Source organism: Citrus sinensis, chromosome 3 (genome assembly GCF_022201045.2).
Source record: "Citrus sinensis cultivar Valencia sweet orange chromosome 3, DVS_A1.0, whole genome shotgun sequence".
Classification (NCBI taxonomy): Eukaryota; Viridiplantae; Streptophyta; class Magnoliopsida; order Sapindales; family Rutaceae; genus Citrus; species Citrus sinensis.
The window spans coordinates 35,194,607-35,210,783 of record NC_068558.1 but is presented as its reverse complement, the minus strand read 5'-3'; the positions used below and the strand labels follow the sequence as shown (position 1 = coordinate 35,210,783).

At 35.4% G+C, this 16,177-nt stretch overlaps 1 protein-coding gene across 2 annotated transcripts; it reads left to right on the top strand.

The window, feature by feature from the left end:
- Positions 1 to 9,194: 9,194 nt before the first annotated feature.
- On the top strand, positions 9,195 to 12,714 carry LOC112496727 (MDIS1-interacting receptor like kinase 2-like). Of its 2 annotated transcripts, XM_052435961.1 has the most exons (3): positions 9,373 to 9,520; positions 9,636 to 12,028; positions 12,230 to 12,714. In XM_052435961.1, the coding sequence occupies exons 2-3, from the start codon at positions 9,775 to 9,777 to the stop codon at positions 12,520 to 12,522; spliced, it is 2,547 nt and encodes an 848-aa protein (XP_052291921.1). In that variant the 5' UTR covers positions 9,373 to 9,520; positions 9,636 to 9,774; the 3' UTR covers positions 12,523 to 12,714. The 2 variants fall into 2 exon arrangements, with proteins under 2 accessions (XP_052291920.1, XP_052291921.1); XM_052435960.1 differs by having other exon boundaries at positions 9,195 to 12,028.
- The last annotated feature ends 3,463 nt before the right edge of the window (positions 12,715 to 16,177 follow it).

Sequence of the window (16,177 nt, the reverse complement as noted above, 5' to 3'; positions counted from 1 at the left end):
TACATTTCTTTACAATCCAATCAGTTGTCTGGAAAAATTCCACTGGAGGTTGGTCTTCTGACTCATTTGAAGGTCCTTCACTTTCAATTCAATCAATTAAAGCTGTTAGTGTTAGTGTTGGAAGTGATCAAAGGGAAGCATCCAAGAGATTTTCTTTGTTCGATTTTATCTTCATCTCTCACCAAGGATGTAGCACTTGATGAAATGTTGGACCCGCGTCTTCCAACTTCATCATGCAGTGTTCAAGAAAAACTGATATCAATCATGGGGGTTGCTTTTCCATGCTTAAATGAGAGTCCAGTGTCTAGACCAACGATGCAGACAGTCAGTCAACAATTACAGATTTAACCTCGGCTGCATTGACTGAGTCTTAATTTTCGAAGTACACTTCTAATTTGCTGGGTTTATTTTTCTCATGTACTGTAGTTTGTTTGTTCTAGTTTTCAAGAATCATGAGGCGTTGGTTATTACATCATCCATATATACTTGGTGTATGGTGTACTCTTTCATTTATAAATACAGTTTGCTCATTCCTTAGAGATTTAGTTAAAAGAACGTACGGGGCAGTGATGAGCACATTTGAGGATATGTGGAGTCTGTACAATGAAGACCAAGATTAGTAAGACAGTTTGTAATAATAAAAAATAATTTCTTGCCACAAGTGAACGCCTCAAATGTAAACCTGAAAGTGTGTGCCACTGTATTAATTAATGGGTGTTTCTTACTTATTGATAATGTCAAATTAAATGTTGAAAGAAAGGAATAGATGGGGGAAAAAATTAAAAGTTGAGGGTAATTTACAATGTAGTCCTTGTGATAAACCAGTAATAATTAGTACCATTAACCGTGCTGCACTAAACACAAAATCGACTTCTTAGAAACCCACTTCTATGAAGCGATTAATTTCATCTCTTTCGGATTCATATCCTAATCCATTCGCCGATTCCCGTGGTGGTAGCTAGGCGAGTTCATTTCTTGGCTTGATAAATTGATATTTTGGTACCAATATTTTTTCTTATTTGTGAATTTGAAATTACTTTTCATCAGGATAGTAGCTTTGATCTTTTTTTTTTTTTCTTAAAAAGAGTTTTGGAATGATTGTCTTGGCTTTGAGTAAATGATTTGAAGGAACTTCTAGCTTTCACCAATTCTCTTGAATGCTCAATGGCTTATACTTTGTAGAATCTCCAATGTTATGATAATAACTTTGATGGTTAAAACTTGATTGTGAATCTTGGTTGAATGACTTAATTTACATTTGATTCTTATACCGAACCTCTACCAAGTTAATCTTTTTTTCGGGATGTTTATGTTGAAAAGTCAAGTCAAATCCGTGTGGATTTTTTGCACACGGTTTGAATGCGTTTTGAATGCAGTTTGGACGTATTTTGAATGCGGTTTTTTTCTTGATATTTGTTTCATGAATACTGCCAACATTTTTCCTATAAATAGCTAAGCATTCTTCATTTGTTTATCATCCCAAAATTGTTAAGTTTATAAGTTTCTAAGCTTTTGAGAGAAGTGAGAGAAGTATGTCTGGGGAATTTATCTTTCCTGCAGAGTGTGAGAGTACTGGGTATATTTGGGTTTCTGGAAAGTGAGATTCGTTACTCAAATATTTGTACTCTATTAATTGTTAAATAAACAATTATTCTTTCTTGCCTCCGTGCATGTAGGTTTAATTACCGAACCACGTAAATTTTGTGCCCTTTATTTTTCAATAATTATTTGGTGCGCTTGATTCCGCATTCCGCGCACAACAAGTGGTATCAGAGCCGATGGTTTGTAATTGGGGGATACGGTATTGTTCACATATATGGCACTATTCACGTATACGGTACTGTTCACGTATATAGTACTATTCACGTATACGGTACTATTCAAGAATACGGTGGAGACGACCATTTGTATTTGAGAGACAGTCTATTGTAAGTAGTGTGTATTTTTGCATGTGTAGGAAAGTTCTGTCAAAAAAGGCGATAAGAGTCTAAGGATTCTGGTTTTTAATTGGGACTAAGTTCCCGTCCAGTTTCCTGGGAACTTTCCTGGTGCATTTATTCACGCGAAATTAACATCATAGAGGTTGTTTTTCATGTGGAAATAGTTCGTTGAGAAAATGGTAGAAGGTGAAACTTCCAGAATTGGGGAGAGATCTACCGAGACTATTTCAGGAGACACTTCAGGTGAAATGCGAAATTTGTCAAATCGCTATTCAGCACCTATTATAGGAGGTCAAACGATCGATGTTGAAAAGTTTGATGGGAAAATCAACTTCAACATGTGGAGGAGCGAAGTTATGGATGCCCTTATTCAAATCGATCTTGATGTTGTTCTGAAAAATAAAAGACACTTGTATGATGAAGAAATTTGGGATCGTATGAACGAGAAAGCTTGTGGTCAGATCAGATCTTGTTTGACCAAGGAGGTGAAATACTTGGTGAAAGATGAGGAGTGTGCGGTGACTTTGTGGCGTACATTGGAGGACAAGTACCTACTGAAAAGTCCTGAAAATTGTCTTCATACAATGAGCCAAGTATATGGCTTTCGAATGAAGCATGGGGCGTCAATGCACGATCATGTCTCAAGATTCAAAAAGTTACTTGCTGATTTGAAGAATCTTGATGAAGATATTAAGGATGAAGTCAAGGCTATGATTATGTTATACTCACTACTAGAGGAATATAGCCATTTTCTGACTACCTTGATATATGGGAAAAGCGTGATCATCTTAAAAAATGTTTGCACAGCATTGACTAACTTGGAGATTCGGAATAATGATAAAAATTTTGAATGAGCATCGTCTGAAGCTTTGATGAGCAGAGATTAGGCGAAGGAGAAACAAAATAAGCGTGGTGGAAAGAATTCTCGATTCAAATCGAGAAATAGAAATATAGCTCGAGACGAGTGTGCCTTTTGTCATGAAAAGGGCCATTGGAGGAAAGATTATCCAAAGACTCAAAAGAGAGATGGGAAGAAACCAGCAGCAGCAAACATGGTACAGAAAGATGAGGGCTCTGATTATTCACTACGTATTACTCCTGCAACATATGTGGCTAGTTCGAGCGAGTGGATACTTGATACTGGAGCAACTTATCATTTGTGTCCCATTAAGGAATGGTTTACAGATTTTTGTAATCTAGAATCCGAGCAGTTGTGATGGGGAATGATCAACCTTGTCGCACAATGGGGATAGGAACAATTCGACTCAAGATGATTGATGGAATGATTAGAGAACTCAAAGAGGTTAGATTTGTTCCAGCTTTAAAGAAAAATCTAATTTCTGTGGGTGCTTTGGAAGCTAAATGCTACAAGGTTACCATTGAAGATGGTATAATGAAGTTTACACATGGGGCTATGATGATTCTGCAAGGGCTTCGATGTCACAATCTGTACTATTTGAAGGGAGGTACAACTGATGAAGCAAATTTTATTGAGGCGCACAGTGACACCACCAAGCTATGGCATGTACGACTGAGACATGTTGGCGAGAAATCTTTGCAAACTCTGATGAGGCAGGGACTCTTAAAAGGTACCAAAACCTATAAATTAAATTTCTGTGAGCATTGTATAGTAGGCAAGAAAACAAGGGTCAAGTTCGGTACAGCTAATCACGATACTCGTGAGATCATTGAATATGTTCATAGTGATGTATGGGGACCAACCAAGATTGCATCAATTGGTGGAAGCCATTATTTTGTTACATTTGTTGATGATTTCCCTAGACATGTGTGAGTGTACACCATGCGAGCAAAGGATGAAGTTCTAGAGATTTTCGTGAAATGGAAGAAATTGGTGGAGATTTAAACTAGTAGAAAGATCAAAGTATTACGATCTGATAATGGGGGTGAATATACTTCTGATCCATTCTTGCAAGTATGCTAGAACGAGGGTATTAAAAGACATTTCACGGTGAGACATACTCCGCAACAGAACGGTGTGGCTGCGCGTATGAATCGTACTTTACTGGAGAAGGTACGGTGTATGTTATCTAATGCTGGTTTAGATAAAAAGTTTTGGTCTGAAACTGTGAGCTATGTAACTCACTTGGTAAACCGGTTGCCTTCTGCTGCAATTGGAGGTAAAACTCCTATGGAAATATGGTCTGGAAAGCATGCACAAGACTATGATTCCCTTCGTATATTCGGGTGTCCAGCTTATTATCATGTCAAAGATGGTAAACTGGATTCTCGTGCTAGAAAAGCTATCTTTATGAGATTCAAAGGTGGAGTAAAGGGCTTCAAGCTTTGGGATCTCGAAGACAAAAAGTTTGTGTGTAGCAGAGATGTCACATTTGATGAAGCTTCAATGATAAAAGCTTCAGGTTCTCAGCAGGTGGAGAACAAGACCACAAAGGTATTGCAGCGGGTGGAGTTTGAATTAACTTTATATGTACCAGTTAGTTCTACATCAAAGAAGTGTTCAACTATGGAGGTGACACCTAGAGTTGAAGAAGAGGTTGTTTCTTCTGATGTCCCACAAAATGAAGAAACAATTGATGATGTAGATAATGATGATTTTATAGCAACAAGGAGGCCAAGAAGAGAGATACAGAAACCCAGATGACTTACTAAAGATATGGTGGTAGCCTATGCACTTCCAGTTATTAATGATGACATCCCCAAAATTTTCGGTGAAGCATTACGTAGCAGTGAAAGTGATCAATGGAAGTTAGTCATGGAGGAAGAGATGAAATCTCTCCATCAAAACCAGACTTGGGAACTTGTAAAGTTACCTAAGGGGAAAAGGGCTATTGGCAATAAATGGGTCTACACCAAAAAGCAAGGATCTTTGAATCAAACAACTCCTCGATACAAGGCAAGGCTCGTGGCAAAATGTTTTGCTCAAAAGGAAGGTATTGACTACAATGAAGTTTTCTCTCCAGTTGTAAAACATACTTCCATTTGTATCCTACTTGCTTTAGTTGCAAAAAATGAGTTAGAGTTGGCTCAATTGGATGTTAAGACGAAGTTCTTACATGGAGATTTGGAGGAGGAAATCTATATGATTCAGCCTTGTGGTTTCAAAGTTGTTGGAAAGGAGAATCATGTGTGTAGGTTGATTAAATCTTTGTACGGACTGAAGCAATCGCCTAGGCAGTGATACAAAAGATTTGATCAATTTATACAAGGGCAGAAATTCACCAGAAGTGAACACGATCATTGTGTTTACTTTAAAAGACTACCGGGTGGAGCTTTCATCTATTTGTTACTCTATGTCGATAATATGCTTATAGCTTCAAAGAATAGAGATGAGATCAAAAGATTAAAGAAGTAGTTGACTTCTGAGTTCGAGATGAAAGACTTGGGTGATGCACAGAGAATACTTAGGAAGTAGATTCGTAGAGACAAGAAGAATGGGAGCGTATGGTTGATTCAAAAGTCTTATTTGAAGAAAGTGCTAGAAAAATTCGATATGGATAACAAAACTAAACCGGTATGTACACCTCTAGCTCCTTATTTCAAATTAAGTTCTTCTTTATGTCCTACATCTCAAGAGGAGCGTGATTACATGGCTCGTGTTCCATATGTTAGTGTTGTGGGTAGTCTTATGTATGCTATGGTATGCACAAGGCTCGATATATCTCAAGCAGTGAGCATAGTTAGTAGATATATGCACAATCCGGGTAAAAATCACTGGCTTGCGGTAAAGTGGATTCTCTGATATCTGTATGGGACAGTTGATGTTGGGTTATTGTTCAAAAAGGATTGTGGTCAATAATGTGTTGGGTATTGTGATTCTGATTTCGCTGGAGACATTGACAAGCGAAGATCAACAACGGACTATGTATTCACATTGGGTGGAGGTCCGGTTAGCTGGAGGTCGATTTTGCAATCGACAATTGGTCTGTCCTCTACGGAAGCAGAGTATATGGTAGCAACTGAGGCTGTCAAGGAGGCTATATGGTTGAGAGGCTTGTTGGGTGATTTTGGAAAGATCCAAAAGAACATTAAGGTCTTTTGTGATAACCAAAGTGCGATATTCCTTGCAAAGAATCAGACGTATCATTCTCGGACGAAGCACATAGATGTGAAATATCATTATGTGAGGGAGATTATCGAGAGCGATGATATGTTATTAAAGAAGATCAATACCAGAGATAACCCATCAGACATGTTGACAAAGGTGATTTCGGGAATTAAGTTTCAACATTGCTTGAAATTAATTCAGATCCTTCGATTATGTTGAGGCATTTCCTTGGGAAACAGGAACTACGGCAGGCTTGATCCCAACCTTTGGGTACGTAGGCAGTCGGATAGATGCAGCCAATATGGATCTTTTTGAGGATCATGTGAGGGATGAAGTTTGGAGGATCATTATCAATCGGCTCAGATTTGGATAAATTTTCGCTGAGGTGGAGATTTGTTGAAAAGTCAAGTCAAATCCGTGTAGATTTTTTGCACACGGTTTGAACGCGTTTTGAATGCAGTTTGGACGCGTTTTGAACGCGGTTTTTTTCTTGATATTTGTTTCATGAATAGTGCCAACATTTTTCCTATAAATAGCTAAGCATTCTTCATTTGTTTATCATCCCAAAATTGTTAAGCTTATAAGTTTCTAAGCTTTTGAGAGAAGTGTGTCTGGGGAATTTATCTTTCCTGCAGAGTGTGAGAGTACTGGGTATATTTGGGTTTCTGGGAAGTGAGATTCGTTACTCAAATATTTGTACTCTATTAATTGTTAAATAAATAATTATTCTTTCTTGCCTCCGTGGATGTAGGTTTAATTACCAAACCACGTAAATTTTGTGTCCTTTATTTTTCAATAATTATTTGGTGCGCTTGATTCCACATTCCGCGCACAACAGTTTAATTTTGTTATGTCAAAGTTAGTTGATGTCCTATATTTGATCAATGTGGATGGTTGATCAAAATTAAAGAATTATTGAACGAGTTTGAGGCCTTGACAGAGATACGACATTAGAGCATTGTAAAACATCACTGACTTTCAATTAGTTTATGAATTTCTTGAAAGGGGTAGCTTGGCCATAATATTGAGCAATAATGTAGCCACAAAAGAGTTAAGTGGGCTGGAGTCAGAGAATGAATGGGATAAAAGCCGTTGCCGATGCCTTTTAATATTCATTTGCATTTTGTTGCCAATTTGAGGAATATTATTATGTAACACATTCTATAGAGTTATAAAAGCTTACTAATTTATATGCATTGATCTTTAAAAAGAGAGTAAACATTTTTTTTCTCTTTTTTTATTTGTCCTTGACCTTGCAGAGCTTGCTTACACAATCAAGATCACAGAAAAATATGGCGTGTACAGTTTCGGAGTGTTAGTATTGCAAGTGATCAAGGGAAAATTTTAAATACAATATATAGCTATATCTATAAGAAAGATTTAAATGCAAAATTAATATACATACATACGTGTGTGTGTGTGTATAGCTTTTTTTTGAAGAATAAAATAATTTGAAACAATATATTTACATATACTATTTTTATTGTTTATGCTCAACTTATTTTCTCCAAAAAAAAGTATATGTATATGTATTTTGCTTTTAATTATTAAATTAATTCTGAAGAATTCCGAAATTTTTTGAGAATTAATTTAAAAACTATGACAATTCCCTTACTTTTTCAAATAATTTTGCAGTTAATTTTTAATTATTACGATTTAAGAAATTATTTAATTAATTAAATTATTAAAGATATTCATCTTCTAAGTATCAAACAAATACCAAAGGTAAAACAGTACCAAAGGTAAAATAGTGAGATCATCAAAACAGTTTGACGTTCAAGAGAATTTGAATATATTTTAAAAAATCAAGTGGGAGGGTTCGATTAATTTACTCAAACAGCATGAGGGTTTCGCTATTTTTTTCCATTAAACAAGTCTCGAATGCATCTTTATTTGTTACTGATACCAAGTTTCCAACTTAGACCGGAAGAATGAATCTGAAATCGTCTTAAGACAAGTGATACGGAAATTATTAGGAAATTGGTGAGTGAAACAGAATCACAACTAAAATAAAATTGGAAGAAAAATAAAGAATAAGCACAAAAGAGAATACCATAAATTACGTGGTTCGGCTTTTAACCTACGTCCATGGGCGAAGACAAAAAAGAAATATTTTACTAGTAAAAATGAGTTACAAGTATTGTAGTATTTTAGCTCACTTCCCAAAACCTCAATATACCCAAACTCTCAAATTACCATAACAAGAGCTTATAATTTCAAGCTCTCTAAACTCTCTCTCAAAAATGCTAAATTGCTCTCTCTTAATGGAATGAATTTGCTCATTCTCTTCGTTTCTATTTATAGAGAAAGTTTTGGCACTATTAATCAATTATATATTATTTTTATTATTATTATTTTTTTCTTTGGGCCGCACCTCCCATTTTTTTTTTCTTCTTTCTTTCTTCTTTTTCTTCTTTCTCTTTTGTTTCTTTCTTTGGCCGGCTGTCAAAGCCAATTTGAAGTTAGGCTTTGACAGCCACCGGCTTTGACAGAAATAAGGATGAACTCACATTAAACATATTCCGTGTGTTTCACGTTTCTCAAAAGAGAACAACATTTTCCAGGCACGCCATGTGCACCAATAATCATGCCTGTCTACACAGAAGCACAATTCACGTTTGAACTTTTTCTTTCTTATTTTTTCCCCATTTCACATATCATAACCCCATCCCATCCTATACGCAAAAAAAAATTAAAGCTTCCCCAGTGTGGGGGGAATCGATCTTAACTAGGCTATGGGAGCTTAGATGGATTATAATTTTTACCATTCAATCGTGTGCCTTTTTTTTTTTGTAATGATTGAACATCGGTGATGAAATAAGGTTATTAAAAATTTATCGAAGATTAAAAACTAATAAAAATAAATTCAAGAAACTGTGTGCTTTCTATAGCAGATATAAGATCCCTACAGGTGATTCGGATTAAATATTTTTTTCTTTTAAGAAAAGGCATACAAATTAAATTTACAAAGTTTTAGTGAATGAATGGTTTTTAACATTTTAGTAAATTAAGGTTGTGAAAATTTTAATTATTCACAAGTGCCCTGTTTTCTTTTAGTGAATAAAAGTATAAAAAAATAAAAGACCTAATTCTAGTTTGTCGACTTCCGAATTTTCTTCGTTTTTTCTTCTTTGTGTTTTCACTAAACTCTACTTGACGCTTTGACTAGTTTACTCCAAATAGCCAACCCAATTTTTTTCGTATAGTGTCTATAAATGTGGCTCCCGTTATGCTTGTTTTCTGAACCAATGTTCCATTTCGATACCAATGGGGTCACTCACTTTGCATACAGTAGTTTCTTCTCTTGTTTTCTTGATCCTATTCTTTGTGTCAAATTTTTCTCTTCCTGTTTCTTCTGATTCTAATGAAGAAGCTTATGCTCTTCTCAAATGGAAAGCCAGCCTTCAAAACCATAACCGATCTCTCCTTTCTTCTTGGATTAACGACGCCACCAATGTTTCATCCAAAATAAACCCGTGTTCTTGGTCCGGAATCAGCTGCAATGATGCTGGAAGAGTCGTCAACATCAGCCTCCCAAATGTAGGATTAAACGGTACGCTTCATGATTTCTCTTTCTCATCGTTTCCTCATCTTGTTTATCTTGATCTCACCTGGAATGGATTCTTTGGTACTATCCCGCCTCCAATTAGTAACCTTTCGAATCTCAGATATCTTTATTTAGGATCCAATCAATTTTCTGGAAATATTCCACCAGAGGTTGGTCTTCTGAGTCGTTTGGAGGTCCTTCACATTCAGCTTAACCAATTGGATGGCTCAATTCCACCAGAAGTAGGCCAATTGAGTTCTATGGAGGATATTTACTTGTACTCTAACTACTTGAACGGTTCAATCTCTCCTTTAGGAAATTTGAGCCATATGTATCGATTGGTTATTAATGATAATTCACTTTCTGGTTTCATTCCTCCTGACATTGGAAACTTGAAAAATTTGTCCCAATTAGATTTGAGCACTAATAAATTTAGTGGTCCAATCCCTCTTTCTTTTGGTAATTTGAGAAACTTGAGTTATTTATACCTCTATGGAAATTCACTTTCTGGTTCTATCCCGTCAAGTTTAGGAAAATTGAAGTCCCTTATTGATTTACAGTTGAATGAAAATCAACTCACCGGTCACATTCCACCTTCCTTTAGTAATCTAACCAGTTTATCAACTTTACGTTTGTCTAAAAACAAGCTTTTTGGCTCCATTCCAGATGAAATAGGAAATATGAGGTCTCTTAGCGTTCTCTGTTTGGACCAAAATCAATTTAAGGGGGTTCTTCCACCATCTGTTAGTAATTTGACCAACCTAAAAGAACTAGTCCTCCTTTATAACAACCTATCCGGTTCCATTCCTCCCTCCCTCGACATTCCTGTGTTAACTAGGCTAGGATTGGGTAACAACCATTTTACAGGTTATTTACCGCACAATATTTGTCGAGGTGGAGCACTACAATATTTTGGTGTTTCTAACAACCATTTTCAAGGAACAATCCCTAAAAGCTTGAGAAATTGCACACGCTTAATTCGAGTACGCCTTGATGGAAACAACCTTACTGGAAATATATCAGAAGCTTTGGGCATTTATCCTAACCTGACTTTCATAAATCTCAGCCACAATAATTTTTACGGTGAAATCTCGTCTAATTGGGGGAAATGCCCAAAATTAGGCACTCTCAATGTTTCGATGAATAACATTACTGGAGGTATACCGCGTGAGATTGGAAACTCGTCTCAACTACAAGCACTCGATCTTTCATTGAATCATATAGTTGGGGAGATTCCGAAGGAACTTGGGAAGTTAAATTCTCTAACCAAGCTCATTTTGAGAGGGAATCAACTGACAGGGCGTCTACCTACAGAAATCGGCTCACTCACTGAACTTGAATACCTCGACTTTTCTGCTAATAGGTTCAACAATTCAGTCCCAGAAAGTCTCGGCAACTTCCAGAAATTGCACTACTTGGGCTTAGGCAACAACCAATTTGTCCTAGAATTGCCAAAGGAATTGGAGAAGCTAGTTCAACTTTCAGAATTAGATGCAAGTCATAACCTCTTCGGAGGAGAGATACCATTTCAAATATGCAGTTTGAAAACCTTGGAAAAGTTGAATCTCTCCCACAATAATCTCTCTGGTTCGATTCCACATTGCTTTGAGGGAATGCGCGGTCTATCAGTCATTGACATTTCTGATAATCAATTGCAAGGCCCAGTTCCAAATAGCACAGCATTTCGGAATGCCCCAGTGGAAGCGTTAGAGGGGAATAAGGGATTGTGTGGAGGTGTGAAAGGAATGCAACCATGCAAAGTTTTCTCGTCACACAAGCAAAATTCTGGCGCCAAGTGGTTAGCGATAGTGTTCCCAGTTTTAGGAGCACTATTTGTTGCAATGGCGTTGATAGCAATTTTCATTCTTCGAAAGCAGAATTCAGACTCAGGAGACCGACAAAGTAGCAACCAGAACCCTCAGGGATTGTTTTCTATATTGAATTTTGATCGGAAACTTGTGTATGATGAAATTGTTAGAGCAACAAATGATTTTGATGCAGAGTATTGCATTGGAAATGGTGGACATGGAAGTGTTTATAGAGCTGAACTACCCTCTGGGCAAGTCGTAGCTGTTAAGAAATTTCACTCACCACTCCCATGTGATCAGATTGCAGATCAAAAAGAATTCTTGACCGAAGTTAAGGCCTTGACAGAGACTCGACACCGAAACATTGTGAAGTTTTATGGATTTTGCTCACATGCCCGACACTCTTTTTTGGTCTATGAATTTCTTGAAAGGGGTAGCTTGGCTGCGATCTTGAGCAGTGATGCAGCAGCACAAGAACTGGATTGGAGTCAGAGAATGAATACGATCAAAGGCGTAGCTGATGCCTTGTCTTACTTGCACCATGACTGCTTTCCTCCGATCGTCCATCGAGACTTATCAAGTAAGAACTTGTTGCTGGATTTGGAATATGAAGCTCATGTTGCAGACTTTGGAATTGCTAAGTTTCTGAAGCCAGACTCGTCCAACTGGACTGAATTTGCAGGCACATACGGATACGTTGCACCAGGTATTTAGTATTCGTTTGTTGCCATTTTGAGGAATATTTTTATGTTATGGGTGTGGTAACAAGACAGTGTACCTAGATATTGTTGTAAAAAATTATGTAGTACATTCAGTAGACTTGTAAAAGCTTACTAGTTTATGCACATTTATCTCAGAAACAGAGTAAATATATATATATATATATTTTTGGTCGTTGACCTCGCAGAGCTTGCTTACACAATGAAGATCACAGAGAAATGCGATGTGTACAGCTTTGGAGTGTTAGCGCTGGAAGTGATCAAAGGGAAGCATCCAAGAGATTTTCTTTCTTCGATTTCATCTTCATCCCTCAACACGGATATAGAACTTGATGAAATGTTGGACCCGCGTCTTCCAGCTCCATCACGCAGTGTTCAAGAAAAACTGATATCAATCGTGAAGGTTGCGTTTTCATGCTTAAATGAGAGTCCGGAGTCTAGACCAACTATGAAGATAGTCAGTCAACAATTACGGATTTAACCTCAGCTGCCTTGACTGAGTCTTCATTTTCTAAGCATACTTGTAATTTGCTTGGTTTATTTTTCTCATGTGCTGTAGATTGTTTGGTCTAGTTTTCAAGAATCAGGAGGCGTTGGTTATTACGTCATCCATATATACTTGGTATCTGGTGTACTCAACTCTTTCATTTATAAATAAAATAAAGTTTGCTCATTCCTTAGAGGTTTAGATAAAAGAACGCATGGGCCAGTGATCAGCACATTTGAGGACATGTGGAGTCTATCGAGTCTGTACAATGAAGACCAAGATTAGTAAGACAGTTTGTAATAATTAAAAAAATAATTTCTTGCGACGTGTACAAAGAGGTGAACCCATCAAATGTAAACTTGAAAGTATGTACCACTGTATTAATTAATGGGTGGCTCTTACTTATTGATAATGTTAAATTAAATGTTAAAAGAAAGGAATAGATAGGGGAAAAGGAATTAAAAATTGAGGATAATTTGCAATGCAGTCCTTATGATTTAACCAAAAATCAGATAAACCACTAATAATTAGTTTTTTTTTGGGGGGGGGGGGGGGGGGGGGGGATGATTTGTCTTAGCTTTGAGTAAACGATTTGAAGGAACTTATCGCTCTCGCCAAATGTCTTGAATGCTCTAATGGCTTATACTTCGTAGAATCGCCAATGTTGTGATAACAACTTTGGTAGTTAAAATTTGGTTGTGAATTTCGGTTGAATGATTTAATTTTCATTTGATTCTTATAAAGACCTCTACCAAGTTAATCTTTTTTTCCGAATGTTTAATTTTTCATTTCAGAGTTAGTTGATGTCCTATATTTGATCAACTAGGCAACTTAGGCGATTGTCTAGAGCCCCACTACAGATGAAGGCCCCTAATTTTATTCCTAAATTATAGTTATTAATTAATTGTTTATATTAATTATTATTTTATAATTATATTTTCCATAAACAAACTACTAAATCCTTACAAAGTCACCTTTTAACATTATAATTAAGAATTTTAATCCCATTTATTTCCTCCATATATTTCGTCTAAAACTCTATAAAAGCCACATTTTTTAAATTATTATCTATTAATATCTTTATCCAATAAAAAAAATTCATGAAACCTTTATTACTTTGGTGAAAAAACTACTTTCTCTACCCTACTTTTCACTTAAGAAAAAAAAACAATTATTTTATTATTCCTTGATCACTGCTACTAAAAGACTCAATATAACAAAGTTAAAGTTCTCAAATTTCTAGGTTTTATCTTTCCATTCTCTTATTAATTAATTATGTTATTCAGTTGTTTTTGTTTCTTTTTAAAAATATTATTGTGTTCATAGGTTGTTTTCTTGTAATTATCTAGCATAATTGTTTGCTTAATTACTCTTGTTTCACTAGAAAAAAATATGTCTACTAAAAAAATATACATTAGGATACAAAAAACTTTAAAAGCAAGAGAAGAATAGAAAAGTTAGTTTAATCTCAAAAAGGCCACTGATAAAAGCTTATTTAACATCAAATATATCATAGGAAAGATTAAATAGGTTAACTATATTGTCTATTGAGAAATATATGTTAGGAAAATTAGAATATAAAAATTTGATTAATAATTATGCATCTCAAAAGTTAGAGAAACTAATTTTAAATAAATAAAAATTTTAATAAAATTAATACATACATTTTATCTCAAAGTTTTTGAAAGGCCTAATTAAAACAATTTGCCCAGGGCCTAAAATATGATTGAGCCGCCCCTTGATCAAAATTAAAGAATTCTTAAACGAGATTGCGGCCTTGACAGAGATACAAGTCGTTGAAAAATTTGGTTCGGTGTTTATAAATTCGGATTTTTTACTTAAAAAAAAAAACGAACCGAAACAAAAAAGAAAAACCGAATGGAACTGAATTTTTTTCGGTTCCGGTTCAGTTTTGCCCAACCCGTATCATACGACATCAGGGCATTGTAAAACATGAATGACATTCAATTTTAGTTTATGAATTTCTTGAAAGGGGTGGCTTGGCCATAATCCTGAGGAACAATGCAGCCACATAAGAGTTAAGTGGGTTGGAGTCAGAGAATGAACGGGATAAAAGGCGTTGCCGATGCCTTGTAATATTCGTTTGTTGCCATTTTGAGGAATATTATCATGCAACACATAGATATAAAAGCTTACTAATTGTACGCATAGATCTTTGAAGAGAGAATAAACATTTTTTTTTTCTCTTTTTTATTTCTCCTTGGCCTTGCAGAGCTTGCTTACGCAATCAAGATCACAGAAAAATACGACTTGTACAGTTTCGGAGTGTTAGTGTTGGAAGTAATCAAGGAAAAGCATCCAAGAGATCAGATGTTCTTTCCTCAGTTTCAACTTCATCTTCCGATGCAACTTGATGAAATGTTGGATCCTCGGTTTCCACCTGATCCGTTGTTCGATGTTCAGCGCAAGTTAGTATCAATCACGAAGGTTGCCTTTTCTTGCTTAAATGGGAATCCAATATCCAGACTAATCATTATTACTGTTTGAGTTTTAAATATTTGCCTTCATTTCTCATTGTTGCACAAGTTAAGTATACGGATGGCCACAAAAGACTAGCTTCGTTTTTGCTAAAAATGAAATAAAATCTGCTTGTACGACCTCTGTAAACCAGCTCTTTCAATGCCCCCAATTTCAAAACTATCACTGATATAGAGCCATTGAACCTGGGCTCGATATTCAACTTTTCAGCGTTCCATTTCTAGCCTGAAGCTTTTGAGAGTATGGACGCACACGACCCTACATAACCCTCGCGAGATATGTCCCAAAATCCCCTTAGCCATAATTTTGCTACAAAAGCCAACAGAATTAATAATACTATGAATTTCATCCTTCTTTGGTTGCCCAATTTTGGATAAAAAATTTGGACCAATTTCGGTGTTCGGTTGAGCTTTTGTTCACTGTTAAGCAGTAAATCGATAGTCAAGACTTATCCAACACGAGTTTCACATGGATCCCAATGAAATTTTGCGATAGATTCTGTACCCAACAGAATATACTAATGGTTTAAAAATAAAATAAATCATATTAATGCTTTGTACTATACTTAATGCATCGACAATCGTTTCCTTTTTGCACGGACTTGTCGATAAAGAAAGTTTAATGGTCCATCTATTAGTTTACATCTGCTTAATCTGATTGGGATGAAACGAAATTAGTTGTTTCTTTGTTTTAAAAAATAAATACCTATAATTTCTTGAATATTCGTGAATGAACAAAAGTATTGTGAATGGAGTTTGTGTGGTATTAAGGTATTGTTCTCCTTAAATCACAATTATTGTGAATAATAAAACTACAACAAAAAAGTAAAAATTGATAATGTATAATAAATATAACTTTTAAATAATATTTTAATAAAAATAATAAAAATATTATAAGTTTTCTATCATTAAAATTAAATCATTTTAGTTTGTAAGTCACAATGATATCATGATAATTACAAACTCTCGTATAAATTTTTTTTTTATATAAAGCGATGTGATATGAATTTATTGGTTAGATAAAATATAAATTACTAAAAATAAATTATATGAAACAAATAATATTTAATTTAATCACGTTAGTCTGTATAAAATAAATTTATATAAAAAAAATTATAATTAAGTTTTTGCCCTTGTAAACAAGCCCGATG